Raw genomic sequence first — 18971 nt, 5'->3', positions numbered from 1 at the left:
CCTAAAGGGAGAAGGAAAATAATAAAGATTAGAACAGAAATAAGCAATATAGGAACAAACAAACAAAAAATACAGTAGAACAGATCAGTGAAACCGGGAGCTGGTTCTTTGAAAGAATTAACAAAATTGATAAGTCCCTAACCAGACTTATAAAAAAGAAAAGAGAAAGGACCCAAATAAATAAAATCACAAATGAAAGTGGAAAGGTCACAACCAACAAACACCACAGAAATATAAACCATTGTAAGAGAATAGTATGAAAAGTTATATGCCAACAGACTGGAGGAAATGGAAGCAATCTAGAAGAAATGGACAAATTCCTAGAAGCTCACAAACCTCCAAAACTGAAATAGGAAGAAATAGAAAATTTGAATACACCCATAACCAATAAAGAAATTGAATCAGTGCTCAAAAATTTTCCAACAAACAAAAGTCCTGGGCCAGATGGCTTCCCAAGGGGATTCCACCAGACACTTAAAGAAGGGTCAATACCTGTTCTTCTCAAACTGCTCCAAAAAGTAGAAATAGAAGGAAAACTTCCAAACTCATTCTACAAAGCCAGCATTACCTTGATTCCAAAGACCCCACTAGAAAGGAGATAGATAGGCCAATATCCCAAATGAACATGGATGCACAAATTCTCAATAAGATATTAGCAAACCAAAATCAATAGTACATTAAAAGAATTATTCACCATGATCAAGTGGGATTTATTCCTGGGCTGCAGTGCTGGTTCAATATTCACAAATTAATGTGGTATACCACATTAATAAAAGAAAGGATAAGAATCATATCATCCTGTCAATAGATTTAGAAAAAGCATTTGACCAAATACAGCATCCATTCTTGATAACAGCCCTCAACAAAGTAGGGATAAATGGAACATACCTCAACATCATAAAGGCCATATCCAAAAGACCCACAGCTAATATCCTCAATGGGGAAATGCAACGAGCCTTTCCCCTATAGTCAGGAGCAAGACAAGGATATCTGCTCTCACCATCACTATTTAATATAGTACTGGAAGTCTTACCCTCAGCAATCAGACAACAAAAAGAAATAAAGGGCATACAAATCATCAAGGAAGAAGTCAAACTTTCACTGTTTGCAGATGACATGATACTCTATGTAGAACACCCAAAAGACTCCAGCAAAAGATTGCTAGAACTAATACATGAATTTGGCAAAATCACAGGATATAAAATCAATGTACAGAAATCTGTTGCATTTCTGTACACCAATAACAGCAGACTAAGAAACCATGGAATTGATCCCATTTGCAGTTGCACCAAAAACAATAAGCTACCGAGGGATAAACCTAACTAAAGAGGTAAAAGGTCTGAAAACTATAGAACACTATGCAAGAAACTGAAGAGCACACAAAGAAATGGAAAAGCATTCCATGCTCATGGATTGGAAGAATAAACATTGTTAAAGTGTCCATACTACCCAAAGCAGTCTACACATTTATGTAATCCCTATTCAAAATACCACCAGCAGTTTTTGCAGAGCTAGAAAAAACAATCCTAAAATTTGTATGGAACCACAAAAGACGCTGAATAGCAAAAGCAATCCTGAAAAAGAAAAACAAAACTGGAGATATCACAATTCCAGATTTCAAGCTATATTACAAAACTATAATGGTATTGGCACAAAAACAGATACAAAGATCAATGGAACGGAATAGAAGACCCAGAAATGGCCCACAACTATATGGTCAACTAATCTAAAGCAAAAAAGGAAAGAATATCCAATGGAAAAAAAGACAGTCTCTTCAACAAATGGTGTTGGTAAAACTGGACCATTTGCTTATACCACATACAAAAATAAATTCAAAACGGATGAAAGACCTAAATGTGAGACAAGAAACTATCAAAATCCTAGAGGAGAACATAGGCCATAACCTCTTAGAACTTGGCTGGAGCAGCTTCTTACTAGATGTATCACTGAAGGCAAAGGAAACAAAAGCAAATGTGAACTATTGGGACTTCATCAAGCTAAAAAGCTCTGCACAGCAAAGGAAGCAACAAAAACTAAAAGGCAGCATATGGAATGGGGGAAGATAACTTGCAAACGACATCTGATAAAAGTTTAGTATCCAAAATCTATGAAGCACTTGTCAAACTCAACACCCAGAAAATAAATAACCCTGGTAAGAAATGGGCGGGGGATGCTTGGGCGGCTCAGTTGGTTAGGCATCTGGCTTGGGTCATGATCTCACAGTTCATGGGGTTGAGCCCTGAGTTGGGCTGTGCACTGGCTGTGTGGAGCCTGTTTAGGATTCTCTCTCTCTCTTTCTCTCTCTCTGCCCCTCCCCCAACCCCCCCCCCAAGCAAATAAACTTAAAAAAGAAAAAAATTGGCAGAAGACATGAATAGACACTTTTCCAAAGAAGATATCCAGATGCCTAATAGACACATGAAAAGATGCTCAACATCACTCATCATCAGGGAAGTACAAATCCAAACCATGAGGAGATACCATCTCACATCTGTCAGAATGGCTAAAAATAACAACACAAGAAACGACAGATGTCGGTGAGGACGTAGAGAAAGGGGAACCCTCTTGCACTGACAGTAGGAATGCAAACTGGCGTAGCCACTCTGGAGAACAGTATGGAGGTTCCTCAAAAAACTAAAAATGGAACTACCCGATGATCTAGCAATTGCACTATTATTTGCCTAAAGCATACAAAAATACAGATTCAAAGGGGTACATGCACTCCAATGTTTATCAATAGGCAAACAATGGAGAGAACCCAAATGTCCATCCACTGATGAATGGATAAAGAAGATGTGGTGTATATATATATTACTCGGCCATCAGAAAGAATGAAATCTTGCCATTTGCAATGACATGGATGGAGCTAGAATGTATTATGTTAAGTGTAATATGTCAATCAGAGAAAGACAAATACTGTATGATTTCACTCGTGTGAAATTTAGGAAACAAAACAGATAAACATATGGAAAGTGGTGGAGGGGAGTTGGGAGGAGAGAGGGAAACAAACCACAAGAGACTGTAAATGATAGAGAACAAACTGAGGGTTGATGGAGGGAGGTGGGTGGGGGATGGGCTAGATGGGTGATGGCTACTGAGGAGGGCACTTGTGATGAGCACTGGGTGTTGAATGTTAGTGATGAATCACTGAATTCTCCTGAAGCCAATATTGCACCGTATGTTAACTAACTAAAATTTAAATTAAAAAAAGAAAATAAATGCATTCCTTTTTAAGGGATAGTTGGGCAAATACATTTGTTCCTTTGAGCACAAGGGAAAAGGGATATAGTGAAATGCAATTTTATTTGCCCATGTCTTCATATTTTTACAGAATGAAAGACATATTGTAATGAATAAATTGTTTTCAAGTTAATTTATTTCTATAATGATATAGCTGAACCGGTGATCCTGATTTTCCTAGCAGTCACTGTGAAAACTGGGCTCTATGGAAGCTTGTTATTTGCTTCTTTTCTAAGAAATGCAAATAGTGGAAAGCTAGAAGAATGAAATGGGTTTCTTTTTATGAGCCCCCTCAGTTAACCTGTTCCTTGTAAATCTGTGGTCTGCTTCAGACTCATCCATTAATATAAGGATAAATTCTACTTCTGTCTTAAAATAATTTTTTTTAATGTTTGTTTATTTTTGAGACAGAGACAGAGCATGAGTGGGGGAGGGGCAGAGAGAGAGGGAGAGACAGAATCGGAAGCAGGCTCCAGGCTCTGAGCTGTCAGCACAGAGCCTGATGCAGGGCTCGAACCCACGAAGTGTGAGATCATGACCTGAGCTGAAGTCGGACACTTACCGAATGAGCCACCCGGCGCCCCTACATTTGTCTTTTTAAAGGATTTGTTCTTTATCATTGGCTTACAATCTGTGCTATGCCAGGCATTAATATCTCTGCTGATTTTCAAGATTTATATTGGGTTCAGAATTACCATTCCTTGCCAAAACAGAGGTAGAATTTGTCACTTGTGCACAAACAGTTGAACTCTGTTAATTTTTCCTCCCCTTGTGTCTTGGGAATAAGTGCTGTAGCATTTGCCTTACAAGTTACTTTACAAGTATTTCCTTTTGAGGCACAGTACACTGGGATTCATAACTCATTAGATTTACTGGGAGTTTACTGCTTGGTACATACTCCTGCCACAATATAAGGTTTTGTTTGTTGCTCATTTGTTTTCAAATAGGAAATTTGTGTGAAGGATGCTGAAGTTGTCTTGTGCGGAGGAACTGAAAGCATGAGCCAGGCTCCCTACTGTGTCAGAAACGCGCGTTTTGGAACCAAGTTGGGATCAGATCTCAAGGTTGGAACCATTAAAGTGTTTAAAAATTTTTTGTCATGCCATTACACTAATAATTTTAATAACACCATGTTGGGAGAGAGAAAAATTTTGAAACCAGTTTCCTTAATAGGGGATTGACAAGATACGAATGATTTGAAATTTGTAAACTATTTCAAAAGCCCAGTTTGGTTTTTAGTTTTGACATTTTAACCCACATTAAAAAAAAAAAAAAAACCACATAGACTTTATCTCCCCACACCTCTGGTAGTGGAATTAATACTTGGAGAATGGAGGAAGGAAAGAGGCAGATCAAAAAGATAGGCAGAGCTTGAATTGATTAATTTCTCATGAATAATTGGGAAACCCAGTAATTAAATCTTTACTGTGATTTATGGAAGTTTTATTTCTGAAGCAATCTCCAATGAATAGATACTTCTTCATCACAGAAAACATTCTCTTTGTTGTTGTTTTTTTTTAAACATTCTCTTTGAATACAGATTATATTGTCCTAAATCAGACAAAAACTGATCTTCACATCTTTGAGAGCTACGGCGTGGGAATGACAGTGCTGATAAGGAATGATCGTGTGCTGTCCCTCCCATGTGACATTCTATATTGTTAGCATTTTCCAACAGTAATGACAGATTTACACTCTTCAGGCCAGTTCCTCACCTGGTCTTTTTGAAAGTTGGAAGGGATAAGACTTAGGAAATATGAGATAGTATTTTAGATGAAGTATGTTTGAGACAGCCTTCAGAAAGGTCGGTGACTCAAAGGCGCTGAGGCCGTCTACAAGGAACAGAAGACCAACTAACTGGATAATAAGTAACGACTTTTTCTGTTCCTCAAGAACCTACGCGTCGCAGGTCTCTTCAACTTCACAGTGACTGATAGAACAAGCTGTCCCTGTCATCAAAGGCACGGGTTGAAAAGGGCACAGACACGTGCAGGCTCATCTACAGAGCTCAGAATCGTGCTTCACAAAGGTGGCTACAGGGCAACATTGCATAAGAACTCAGTGTTAGGTTTCTTCCAAATGTGGCCCTGAGGGTGTAATTTTTGCTTGTAGGTTGACTTCCCGTGTTCTCTCCCTGTACATTTAGCACCGTTGCCTCTCTTTAGTGCCCCACGTTTAGAGAGAGGGGGAAATGTGTGCATTTTATAATGACATTGGGTGTTTTTTAAAATGTCGCAGAACCAAATATGTATAGGAGTAAATGCTGTCAGGAAATGTAATTTTACTTTCCTCTTATTAATTATTTAAATGTAAAGACATTATAGCATATTACTTTCAAAAGATATGCTTTAACAAATCATTTTATTATGCATGTCTTTTTAATAGCTGGAAGATACTCTGTGGTCAGGATTAACAGATCAGCATGTCCAACTCCCCATGGCAATTACTGCAGAGAATCTTGCTGTGAAATACAACATAAGCAGAGAAGACTGTGACAAATACGCCCTGCAGTCCCAGCAGAGGTGGAAAGCTGGTCAGTGAAATTGGATACTATAAATATCTATACAAAACTATGGGTGTGGGTGAAATGGGTAAAGTGCATCAAAGGTTATAAAGTAAAAGAAGCCATAAAATAAAGGTTGTCAAATAAGTCGTGGGTATGTAATGTGCAGCATCGTGACCATAGTTAACGATACTGTATTGTGTATTTGAAGTTGCTAAGAGAGTAGATCTTAAAAGTTGTCATCACAAGAAAAAGTTGTTGTAGCTATGTATGGGGACAGATGTTAACTAGACTTATCATGGTGATCGTTTTGCCACACTGTATATATGAACGTTGAGTCATTCTGTTGTACACCTGAAACTAATATAACGTTACATGTTAGTTGTACGTCAACGTAAAAAAAAAAAAATAGAAGAGATTTCTTTCATTTCAGATGATAATGGTCATATAATATTTGTTTTAAATTACACCTTTAGATGGGCGCCTGGGCGGCTCAGTTGGTAAAGCGTCCGACTTTGACTCAGGTCATGATCTCGTGGACCATGAGTTCGAGCCCTGCGTCAGGCTCTGTGCTGACAGCTCTGAGCCTGGAGCCTGCTTTGGGTTCTGTCTCCCTCTCTCTCTGCCCCTCCCCCACTCATACTCTGACTCTCTCTGTCTCTCAAAAATGAGAGACATTAAAAAACGTTTTTTTAATTACACCTCTTGAAAATCACATTTTTCCTTCATGCTTTTGTTTTTAGATGGTCAGGTATTCTATTAATGATTGCAAAATTAACCAGAAATTTCTCTTTTGCAATAATAAGTAATGCTACTTAAAAGTGGCCTTGTTAACTGACCTTATCTAGATGCTCGCATTTTGTCCTGAACTGGTTCTGTTGTTAGTAGAACGCTGAGGGCTCTGATACACTGTGAGAGATGAAGGGTCACAGGGGCTGCCGGGACAGAGGATGTTTTCCTCTGTGAGGCATATCCTACTCACAGGGAGGGGACGATAATGTTTGGAAAGGACCCACTGGGTATCCTTTTGTGCCTTCCTCCTCCCGTTCCTAATTGAGCATCACTGCACCCAACTGGAAGACACAGCACACTACCCCACAGCCAGAGCTACAGCGTCCTTGGTATAACATTCCACGCTGCTGCCAGGCCAGCCCGAAGTGGGTACCCCGCCAGCAGTGTTTCATAAGGACGGTGAGTTGAAGAAGTTTGAAGGTCTCCTGAAAAAAGTTTTTGAAATAAACTGTTACAGACGAGCAGAAACTCTTATTTAGGGATGTTACATACTTAGAATAGTGAGCATGAAGTCCATCTTAGCATTTCAGCGGGAGGAGTGGGCTGGAGCTGACGCCAGCCAATTCATTCTGTGTTTTTCGGTGACACATTTAAAGTGCGAAGGTGTTGGTCCAGAGGTCAAGAGTCATCAGTTCTCTCTCTGCCTTGGCCACATAGAAGTTATCTGACCTCAATCATGCACTCACTGAGCGTCTGTACAATGGAGATAAAAAATGTTTGCCTTCCCTTTTTTCCCTAATAGAGTAGTGAAATCCAAATATGGGAAGTGTTTTAGCCTGCTATAAAGTGATTTCACACTTAAGGTGGTATCACTCCCTGCTTATCCTTGTTTCTGAAGCGTCAGATTACTGTAGTCCGTTCGAGTGAGTGGAGATGGAAGTAGGTAAGCTGTTACACTTGGACCTGTGTCAGTAATAGCTCAAATCGTTTCTTCAGGTTGCTTGTCACTACATTTCAGTTCCGGGTTTCTTGGCTCACTTCTTTTAGAGACCACTTCTTTTTTCTTCCTGTGCTAAACACTTAACGTAAGATCTACCCTCTTGCGTATTTTTAAGTGTACAATAATTATTGTTGTACAACTTGGTACCTTTTAAATTACTTCTCAACTCAGAGAAGTTTAAATAAGACTTAAATTTACTTAGTGCTATTATACCTGTAGCTAACAGACTAGGACTGCTAATAATCTAGCAGTACCTTGTAAAAAAAATTGTAGTGAAAAAGGTCAAAAATTATAAGGTAAAAAAGATGCAGAATGCATTTGTATAGGTTCATGGCAGTACATTAAATCCTCCAACAGGCAAGGTCAGTTGTACATGTAGTAAAGGCTTATTTTAAAGTAGGGCTGTGAAGAAAGGGGAGACCAGAAGGTACATTGAAGGATGTGTTTGATTTCATTTCTTATATCATCTTTTTTTCCCATTCTTATGATGGTCTCCTATTTCAGCTAATGATGCTGGCTACTTTAATAATGAGATGGTACCAATTGAGGTGAAGACTAAGAAGGGGAAACAGATGATGCAGGTGGATGAGCACGCTCGGCCCCAAACAACCCTGGAGCAGTTAAATAAACTGCCTCCAGTATTCAAGAAGGAAGGAACCGTTACTGCAGGGAATGCTTCGGTAGGTGGCACGTACCTTGAACTCTCGAACTCTTCTTATTGTATTCAGTGCAGAGTAATCGTGAGGTGTCTTTTAGATACTTTTCATGCTAGTCTTTAGTAATTTAGCTTAAATTAGTAGTGTTCACAGGGGCACCTGGGTGGCTCAGTCGGTTAATCATCCGACTCATGGTTTCGGCTCAGGTCATGATCTCACAGTTTGTGAGTTCAAGCCCCACGTCAGTCTCTGTGCTGTCAGCGAGGAGCCTTCTTGGGATTCTCTCTCTCTCTCTCTCTCTCTCCCTCTCCCTCTCCCTCTCCCTCTCCCTCTCCCTCTCCCTCTCCCTCTCCCTCTCCCTCTCCCTCTCCCTCTCCCCCTCCCCCTCCCCCTCCCTCTCCCCCCCCACCCCTCCCCCCACTAGCTCTCTCAAAATAAATAAACTTTAAAAATTTGAAAAAAAAAATTAGTAGTGTTCATATTCTGCTGATTGGGGTTTTCATAGTCCAAACCAAAATATTTTAACGAGGTGCTCTCATATAATACTCTTCCAATTTCTTGGTTCTTTCAGACTATTATCTGAGGAATCTGGAAGGAAATCCACCTGGTTTATTATTTGTGTTCATGTTTTGTTTTGTTTTTTCCCTGATGCATACAACTCATCAGATTTCTTACCTCTCCCCACATCTGGATATAAGCTCAAGCTCCTCTTGCCACTGTTTCCTGTTTTCCATCGGTGAAAGTGGCATTCTGTGCCTGAGTCAGTCTCCGGCCCACCCGAGCACTGTGGGCACTACTTGCTATCCCCCAAATTGTGGCGCTGCTTCCTCTGTATTACCATAATCCTAACGTTACCCCGTTAGTTCAGATCATAATTAACTGGATCCTCTTGCCCTCTAATTAATCTTCTGTTTTTGTTTCCAAGGGGATATCCGATGGTGCTGGAGCTGTTATCATAGCTAGTGAAGATGCCGTTAAAAAACATAACTTCACACCACTTGCGAGAATTGTGGGCTATTTTGCGTCTGGATGTGATCCCTCTATCATGGGTATTGGTAAGTTTGCAGTGAAACAGACCGGTCTGTTATGTCTCCAGAGTTAACTCTTCTCTGGCATTCAGATACCTTAAACAGTAGCCAAATCAAGGTTACTTGTGGAGAAAAGGAGATTGGTAATCAGTCATTTAAACAACTAATCTTCATGAAAAACGGTGCCAGGCACAGTAGGAAAACCAAGACTGTACAGACTCTTGTGGGCAGTTAATCATGTCTTACTGTCCATTTGAGATATTTATTTATTTATTTATTTATTTATTTATTTATTTATTAATATGAAATTCATTGTCAAATTGGTTTCCAGACAACACCTCAATGCCCATCACCACTTTCCCCTCCCTCCCACCCCCCACCAACCCTCAGTTTATTCTCAGTTTTTAAGAGTCTCTTATGGTTTGCCTCCTTCCCTCTCTGTAACTTTTTTCCCCCTTCCCCTCCCCCATGGGTTTCTGTTAAGTTTCTCAGGATCCACATAAGAGTGAAAACATATGGTATCTCTCTTTCTCTGTATGACTTATTTCACTTAGTATAACACTCTCCAGTTCCATCCACGTTGCTACAAAAGGCCATATTTCATTCTTTCTCATTGCCAAGTAGTATTCCATTGCCATTTGAGATCTTTAAAACTAACACCCAGAATAGAACAGATAAGAATTACAAGGTGGGGACAAGATGAGAGAACACGCGATGGGGGAGAGATCCTGGGGTGAAACAGAGATTCCTGAATGCTGGCTGTTCTGCATGTGGTCACTAGTATATCTCATTTCTTCTTCCCACAACCCCTTTATGAATGAGAAAATTGAAACTTAGGGAGGTTGTCTTGTAAAGTTCCAGACCAGTAAGTGATGGAGCCAGGATGAGAACCAGCCCTCTCTAATTCAAGTGCTCTTCTCACCGTGTTGTCTCAGGAAGTCAAAGTCATGCCCACCCGGCTCAGCTGGGCCTTAATAGGAAAATGAAGAATTACAGTGTATCTCACTTGGCAAAGATTAGCAGAACCCCTACAAACGTGTACAGTTGACCCTTGAACAACGTGGGGGTTAGGGGCGCCAGCCGTCATGTAGCCAAAATCCAAGTATAACTTTCGATTCCCCCAAAACTTAACTACAATAGCCTACTGTTGCCCAGAAGCCTTACCAATAACATAAACTGTTAACACATATTTTATATGTAGTAAATACTGTAGTCTTACGATAAACTAGAGAAAAGGAAATGTTATTGACAAAATGCATTTATAATACTCTACTATGTTTATCAAAAAAATCTGAGTGGATCCACACAGTTCAAACTTATGTTGTTAAAGAGCCAACTGTATACTCTTTCTTGGCTTGAAAAATACGAATTAGGGGAACGAAAAGCTTTTCGCTGGATACACTCCAGGAACCGCAGCTGATGCTGACTGTAGTAGTTCCTGTCATCCTCGGAACTAATGAGGGGCCTCACTTACAAAAACATTCATGCCCAGAGGCTTTGATGTGTCCCACCTGTACCCTCATACCCCAAAGAAAAGCCTATGCCAGGGCTATGTTCAGATTCTTGATAGGCCCAGAGATTTTGCTATGAGCTTAATTAGGCCTTCTTCAACTAATCAATTTTTGAAGTAGGTCCCACACTAGAAGGGGGTTGACCTGTTGTGACCTGCATTCCCAGAGGTCCTTCAGTGTGAACCTCAAGCTTCTACCTGAGTAATTCCAGTATGCTGATTGGGACTGAGTTAATACCCAACCATGTTCGCTGCCATGTCCTTCGGAGATTTCTCTCTACAGAATTCCTAAAAAAGAAAGCTGGCATGTCCATACTTTGTCGGCTTTCACTGTGCTTCAGATTACTTTAAACTTTAAGCTGTGTAAACATCTGTTAAAAGTCCATTTGCGGGGGCGGGGGGCACCTGGGCGGCTCAGTCGGTTAGGCTTCTGACTCTCTTTCGGCTCAGGTCTTGATCTCACAGTTTCATGAGTTTGAGCCCCACATCGGGCTCTATGCTCACAGCGCAGAGGTTGCTTGGGATTCTCTCTGCCCCTCCCCTGCTTGCGCTCCCTCTCTCTCTCAAATAAATAAACTTTAAAAAAAAGTCCATTTTTTCTGTGTTACAGGTTTAAAAGCTTATTAGCTTTCAGCTACTCGCTATCAACAAAACATCAGCTTTTGTTTTAGAGATGGAAGGTAGCTTAAAAAATTAAACATTTGTGTATTGGTATGGCATTTATCATTTCAGTGTCTAGAACAGTGGTTCCCAACCCCAAGTGATCATCAAAATCTGCCTGTAATCCCACCTCGAAAGATTTTGTTTCAGTACTTCCAGGGTGGAGCCTGGGAGTATGGCTTTTTTTTTTTTTAAGTGTACCTAGGTGGCTTTGATGATCAATCAAATCTATCTGATATAGATAAGTAGTTATTTTGTAGTTCTTTTTCAGTTTAACCTCAATTTTTACTAGGTTCTGTTACATTAATATAGTCAGCAAAAAAAAAAAAAAAAAAAAGTAATTTTCCTTCGTTCTCTTCCAGGGTCTGAATGTTGGCCCTGTAGTAAAACAAATACCACTGTGGAAAGCTTGATTTTTTTCCCCCTTCAGGGCTTGAACAGATCCATATATACCAAATGCCCCACAGTGTCAAATGTCCCTTCACCTAAACAGCTGTCTATTGGTTGTCATATGGGATTAAACAAGTTAACTACATGAAATGGCACCGGATGAATAAGCCAGGGAGAGCCGTTATTGAGTGGTGGGAACTGACTCATCAATCCAGTTTCTAAGAATAGTTTCCTCAGTTAGGCAGTTCTCCAACATCAAGCAATCCTTAGCACTGTAGAGTAGCTACTGACCCAGAAAAAGGGGGAAAAGCCGGACTGAGAAAGAACAGTAATGGCTCCAAGGAAGGACACATATGGAAAGACAGTGCTCCCTGGAACTCGCCAGTGATGGCAATAGTGGGTGAAGCTTGGAACCTCTTAGCTGTAGCAGCTCTGGCTTTATCTTTTATTGGGCTTTATTTGTAGGAAGGATTCCAATGGTTAAAAAGAAAAATGTTAAAAACCAATTCAGAGCACTTCTGATGAGAAGCTTGTAGCCCAAAAAAGGTACCCAAGGTCACATAGCTATTTAGTGGTAGGCCTAGAAATGAGATCTCCTTTTCCCAACGAGAATACTATAACTTCCTGAGTCCTGGTAAATAACAGTGTTATGGGAACATCCTTTAAAACTCAAGTTGCGGCCCAGGATAGTGTAAGGATTCTAAGTGAACAACATACCGAGTCATGCCTAATATGGATATGAAGGCAAGGAAGTATGTGGGATGGTGGGTGTCACATCCTCAGCTTTTAGTTCTGAGTGTCTTTCACAGGATGCTTCATCCCTGACCATGCTGGAAAACATGCTTTCCTGTTGACTGTCCATCCTGCTTTGGGGCCTTAGAGATACAAAGAGAATCTGGAACTAGGTTCTGTGCTAATGCGCAAAACTGGTTCTTCAAATTGAAAAGCGCTAACTGGGTGCCCTCAACCAATAAGCATACTGTTGTCCAAAGAACATTTTAACTAGGTGACAAAACAAGTTACATTATATTTAGATTGCATTATGCTTCTCATACAGACTGATTTCTCATTTACCTTAGGTATATTTATGAAACTTGTTGCGGGATATTTGACTACTTGAATTCAGCAGAACATACCAGATAGATAGATAGATAGATAGATAGATAGATAGATAGATAGATAGATAATTTATGGCAATTTCATTCTTTATGAACAGATGAAGAAGGAGATAATCTTCTTTAGCCAGATTTTTTACCTTATGGGAAAAATGTCAATTTACCTAAAAATTATGAGCAGCATTAAACAGCCATGGGTGATCATCAGTAATCTGGGAGCTAAAGTTTCAGAAGTCTTACTGGGTAGATTTTGCATCTGCAGAGGGGGTTTTGTTTTGTTTAAATTCTCTGCCTACTGTTGGCATTATAAACACCTCTTTGCTTCAGAGATCTTTTCCCTCAAGTGCCTCGTGGCTTCCTGTCTTGCTGTGCCCACGTGGAGATGCTACTGCTGCTTCTTGCCTTTTGCCCAGATGGCCTGCAAGTTCAGAGTAGCCACAGGCTCTTCGGTACCAGGAATGCATGTGATTTGTATGCAGGAGAGCGCTCGGTCTGCCTGGCCATTTGGTATGAAGCGTGGTCTGTAAATGACTGCGGGACCCCAGATAGAACTCCTTTGGCTGTCCGAACCCTTAAAGCTGTTTATGGTAGAAGGTCTCACGTGAGCCTCCCATCTACAATTGGACTGCATAACCAGCTTTTCCCTTGGGTTCTTTTTTCTGTTTTTTTATTGTCACATCATTGAATAATGTGCTATCAAGGTAGTAAGAACTGTGGCTACTAATAACTGTCACATTATTTCTTCCTTCCTTACCTGTTTAGTAAAGAAGGAGAAATTTGATACTTAACTAAATATAAGATGAAATTGATTTTTGTGCTTATATAGGTCCTGTCCCTGCTATCAATGGGGCACTGAAGAAAACAGGACGGAGTCTTAAGGACATGGATTTGGTAGAGGTAAGTGTGATGCTTTTTTATATGAGTAAACCACCAACTTCTACAGCATTAATGGCTTTATTTGGTATTTTTTAGCTCTTTCGTTTTAGTGCTATTGCCTTTCCAAATGATGTGCATCTAAATACGTATTACTTTTCATTACATGCCTGGGTTGGTACTTTTGTCTACCTGATTAAAATGCTTTATGTATATTTGAATAATTAAAACAGCCTGATTTTTTTCTACTAAAATATGAATTCCTGGAAACTTCTTTGACCCTTATAAGACTATTGCATTTTAGACTATTAATGTGCTTGTTGAATTCAATTGAATATGATATAAGGTGGGTGACAAATAAACAACTTTAACCTTCTTTTATGGATGAAAATGAAAAAAATACAAGCAAAAGAATTGACATAATAGAAAACTGTATCTGATGCCAAATCTAGAAGTTTCTGGCCCTCTCCCCAAGTTAAAACTCCCCCCTTCCCCAAACTTATCTTTGGCTTTTACACCATAGTTGCAGCTAGATTTGGGATGTCATAATTTTTCGCATAGAAAACTTAAGTTTATTGGTATGGTGTTTTGTTTTGTTTTTTTTAATACTAGGTTAGAACAAAGGCATCTTAAATGTGTAGAATAATTAAAAGTAGGAGTAGGGGCGCCTGGGTGGCGCAGTCGGTTAAGCGTCCGACTTCAGCCAGGTCACGATCTCGCGGTCCGTGAGTTCGAGCCCCGCGTCAGGCTCTGGGGTGATGGCTCGGAGCCTGGAGCCTGTTTCCGATTCTGTGTCTCCCTCTCTCTCTGCCCCTCCCCCGTTCATGCTCTGTCTCTCTCTGTCCCAAAAATAAATAAAAAACGTTGAAAAAAAAAATTAAAAAAAAAAAAAGTAAGAGTAGAAAAGAAAATACTTAAGGCTGGATTAAATACATTTTACATTTGGGGAGTATTTGAAAATTTTAGGTAATTAAACATATGCTCCTTGACATTGAAAGATAACAAATACAACAAAGGAAATGTCTCTATTTAAATTGGTAGAGAAGGGGCGTTCTCTGGGCACACATGTGATCTCCTCTGTGGTAATCTCTCATCCAGGAAACCATGGTTTTAGACAAATGGCTTATCCTTAAATCTCTTCTTCCATTATTAGAGCCTCAAGGGGGCTAATTAATTCCCATATTTGTATTAGCAAATAATGTCATTAAATTTTTTACTAGATTTCACACTTAAAAACTCTGTTTAAATTTGTCAGCTCTTTAAATCTGTTCATAATCATTTATAGATGTATATGTACTCAAGGACATAGCGCTCAACATCTTGATATGATTGTCTTTGGGACTTTTGATGATCATGCCGATATAAAATGCTGATATAAAATGGAAAAATAATGTAGGATCTAAAGACACACAAAGCACCATCTTGGGGAAACAGAAAATACAGTAGGAAAGAACACGACTAGATTTTGATCTCGACTCTGTAAAAGTTACCTCTCTTAACAGTTTTCCTACTGACACAATTTTCTAGCTACGATCATGTTGAAAATATATTGCTATGAACTTGAAGGAAGGTAATTCTTTTTTTTTAATTTTTTTTTTAACATTTATTTATTATTGAGAGACAGACACAGAGCGTGAGCAGGGGAGGGGTAGAGAGAGGGGGAGACATAGAATCTGAAGTAGGCTCCAGGCTCCGAGCTGTCAGCACAGAGCCTGATGCGGGACTCGAACTCACAAACTCTGAGATCGTGACCTGAGCCGAAGTCGGACGCTTAACCGACTGAGCCACCCAGGTGCCCCAGGAAGGTAATTCTTATAGCCAACCTTGTTAAGTAATAAATACAATACTTTTCAAATCTGCCTAGTATCAGCATAGTAACCATTCTGTGTGTCTGGCTTTGAAGGTTTATCCTTTGTCATATGTCAGTTTCTTCTAGGATGTATGGCAAGTAGCACTGCAGTGATAATACTGACAGCGATCATCTACTGAATAGTTGGTATGTGTCAGGTGCTACACTAGACACTTAATACCCATAATTTCATTTAACCTTGACAATAACTCTTAGGCTGTACTGCATCCACATTTTACTGTTGAGGGAGCCTCGAGTGTCCAGAACTTAAAGAACATGCACTCAGCCAAGATTTGAGCCATCCCTCTGGCTTCAGAACCTGTGGACCATCTCCCACTGCCTCTAGTAGGTATGTTTACAACATTACTGAGGATTTCTTTTCTTCAAGGGATGCAGTGGACTTAAAGTATAAGTTAGTAAATACACCCATTTTCAAACCTGATGTCTTTACAAAGAATGGTTGAAGATTCTTGCAAGGTAGTTTAAATAGAAGAAAAAAAAGAGCAAAATTAGCCATCAGTAGGACTGGACAATTCTCGGTCGAAAATCAACTTATGAGTAAGGATTTTTACCAGTGTTTTGATTATTTTTAGGTGAATGAGGCTTTTGCTCCTCAGTACTTAGCAGTTCAGAAGAGTTTGGATCTTGACCCAAGTAAAACCAACGTGAATGGTGGAGCCATTGCTTTGGGTCACCCACTGGGAGGATCTGGAACAAGAATTATGGCGCACCTGGTTCACGAATTAAGGTATCTGATAGAAATTGTTTCATTTTATATTTGCCATCGTTGGTAAAAATGCACGGATTTAGGTTTCCCCAGAACGGTCCAACACTTTTCATTCCTCCTATCCCCCTGTACTGCTTCTCACCAGGAACAAGTTATACCCTTTTTGGCTGAGATTAGAGGTGACTCGGTTGACTTTTAGGGGCTCTGCACTTGGGATGTGCACGCTTCCTCATGTTTGCCATGGGCTCAGTGTAGCCCCTCAGCACATGCCCCCTCCTGGCTCTGCCCCTACCCGGTGCTGGTACATAGCAGTCAGCACTCACGAGGCCGCCGTCCTCATGGTGCTCGCACCCTAGTGCCCATTACAAGAGCGAGATAAAATTATTTAGGAAACCAGACAACATATTGGCAGGGTTCCCAACTAGATGCTGTCATTTAAGAAACCGAAGCAAACTGCTAGTTTGGGTCTGAGCTAAGTGTTTCCTTCACTGTTGCCAGGGTTCCAGGAGGAGCCTTCTGTGTGTTTGATATCTTTCAGTCCTAATAGAAGAGCTCCTCCTTCCCGTGCTGTGTGTTTTGGACCATTTCTTTCTGTTAGGAACGTTGCAAACAAAACCAAATATGTCAGGCCTAAAAAACAAAAAATCACTCTGGCTCCTGTTAAGTTAAGGTAAATGGGACTCATTTCACTTAATAAGTAATTGAATTGAAATGAGTGACGTGTACCGGAAAGTTCCTAGGTGGCTTTCTCAAGGTCGTTCTGTTAGATTGAGGAATGAGAACAGATTGTGATCCAAAGGAGTCTAATTTTTATGAAAGGGGCATGAAATGCTTCTAAATTACCTGCCTTTTCACATGGACAAACTTCACTAATTGCACTCACTCCAAGGTGCCATAAAAATCCGGAACCATATAAATCAAAGAGGCTGATGGCTCCTCACTCCTCCTCAGGAGGAGCCCGTCTCCGCCTGTCTCTGCCACCTCCTGTCTCTTCTTTCCCCCGGCACACCTCAGCGTCTCTGTCTCTCGGCTTCCCCCTTCTGTGTTACCACTTTCTTTTAGTACAAGTATTCTGCTTTCTAAATTCTTTCTCCTCTTGCGACTGTAAACCGATATTGAGGATTGGGGAAAAGATTGAGATGAGCTGAGTGAGAATGATTAATGTAGATGTGACCATTATTAATTCTATTTAATTAGTTTTCGAATTAACTCTGTTCGTTTTTTATTCGGGTGGATTTCAGCCACTGCTTTCTCTTGCAGGCGTCGGGGTGGAAGATACGCCGTGGGATCAGCTTGCATCGGGGGCGGCCAGGGTATCGCAGTTATCATCGAAAGCACAGCCTGAGGGGCCCGCCGAGGCCCGCTCGCACTTCGAGGGGCCAGGGCCACAGGGAGCCAGGTGACCGTCAGAGCAGCTGCAAAACCACACGTGCCCTGTACTGAAAGTGATTGAGCTCGATGAAGGGACAGTGAGGCAAAAAGACGTGTCTCTCATGAATAAGAGCCCACGCCAGAATAAATAAGTTCTCTCAGATTTGCACCAGATGGGACCTATCTCTGAGCAAACGTCCAACCACAGAGGCCTTAAAAGAATTGGTATAATGCTGAATAATCACCACTTACGCCTTAGATAAGACGAGTGCAAGAAAATTGAATAAATACTGCTTTAACTTCAGTTAATCCTTTCCTGTCATTTCTTGCATTTTTAAAAATTTTTAATTGAGGTAAAATACACGTAAGATAAAATTTACCATCGACCACATTTAAGTGTTATTAAATACATTGATGTTATTGATACAATCCCCGGTGGCATCCATCTCTAGAACTCTCTTCATCTCGTGGAGCTGAAACTCTGAGTCCCCGGTGCCCTCCCCGCGGCCCCCGGCCACCACCATTCGACTGTCTGCCTCTAAGAATCGGACTACCCAAGGCCCCGCACAAATAGAGTCATACAGGGTTTGTCCTGTTGTGACTGGCTTATTTCACCAGCATAATGTCCTCAGGGTTCGTCCACGTTGTAGTTCATGTCAGACTTTCCTTCCTTTTTTTTAAGGCTGAAGAATATTCCATTGTATGTAGAGAGCACATTTGTTTATCTCTCCATCCATCTGTGGACGCCTGCTTTGCTGCGGCCCCTTGGCTTATGTGAGTAATGCCGCTCTAAACGAGGCTGGCCAAATCTCTGTTCGTGGCCCTGCTGTCAGTTCTTTGGGGCAGGTACCCAGGGGTGGAATTGCTGGGTGTCGTGGTAACTCTGTTTCTAATATGTCCAGGAATTGCCAAACCGTTGTCCACCCTGGCCGCCCCGTCTTACGCTCTCCCCAGCCGCGCGCAAGGGTTCCTCCCATTTCTCCACATCCTCATTGATACTTGCTGTTTTCTGTTTGTTTTTTATAATGGCCCTCCCAATGAGTGTGAAGTTAGGTACCTCGCTGGTTTTGAGTTGCATTTCCTTAATTAGTAGTGATGTGAAGCATCTTTTCCTGTGCTTATTGGCCGTTCATATATCTTTTTTGGAGAAATGTCTATTTTAAGTCTTTTTCCCACTTGTTAAATGGAATTCTTTTTTTGTTGTAGTTGAATTGTATTTTTCAAAATTTTGAAACCATTTTAACTTGTGGTGTTTAGTGATGTTCGTAATCCGTTCTGAGGTAAATATCCAAGAAGCAGATTACTGAACTTGGTCCT

General features: G+C 40.6%; 1 protein-coding gene across 2 annotated transcripts in view; it reads left to right on the top strand.

Moving 5' to 3' along the window:
* ACAA2 (acetyl-CoA acyltransferase 2) overlaps window positions 1–17958 on the top strand; it is a 34400-nt gene extending 16442 nt beyond the window's left edge. The window contains exons 4-10 of one of the 2 annotated variants that reach the window (XR_006195164.1): window positions 4188–4304; window positions 5626–5773; window positions 7980–8155; window positions 9057–9186; window positions 13661–13731; window positions 15773–15905; window positions 16150–16240. Coding sequence is in view for 1 of the 2 variants with exons in the window: in XM_042910199.1 (XP_042766133.1) it covers window positions 4188–4304; window positions 5626–5773; window positions 7980–8155; window positions 9057–9186; window positions 13661–13731; window positions 16150–16304; window positions 17544–17628 (882 nt within the window). In the remaining variant the exon portion in view is untranslated. Of the gene's footprint in view, window positions 1–4187; window positions 4305–5625; window positions 5774–7979; window positions 8156–9056; window positions 9187–13660; window positions 13732–15772; window positions 15906–16149; window positions 16305–17543 lie in introns of those variants that run through there. The other variant, XM_042910199.1, reaches the window with a different exon arrangement.
* Window positions 17959–18971: the final 1013 nt, after the last annotated feature.

The sequence above is a fragment of the Panthera leo genome, chromosome D3 (assembly GCF_018350215.1).
Source record: "Panthera leo isolate Ple1 chromosome D3, P.leo_Ple1_pat1.1, whole genome shotgun sequence".
Lineage (NCBI taxonomy): Eukaryota > Metazoa > Chordata > Mammalia > Carnivora > Felidae > Panthera > Panthera leo.
Note: the sequence above shows the minus strand (reverse complement) of the source record. Positions and strands in the feature narration are given on the sequence as shown.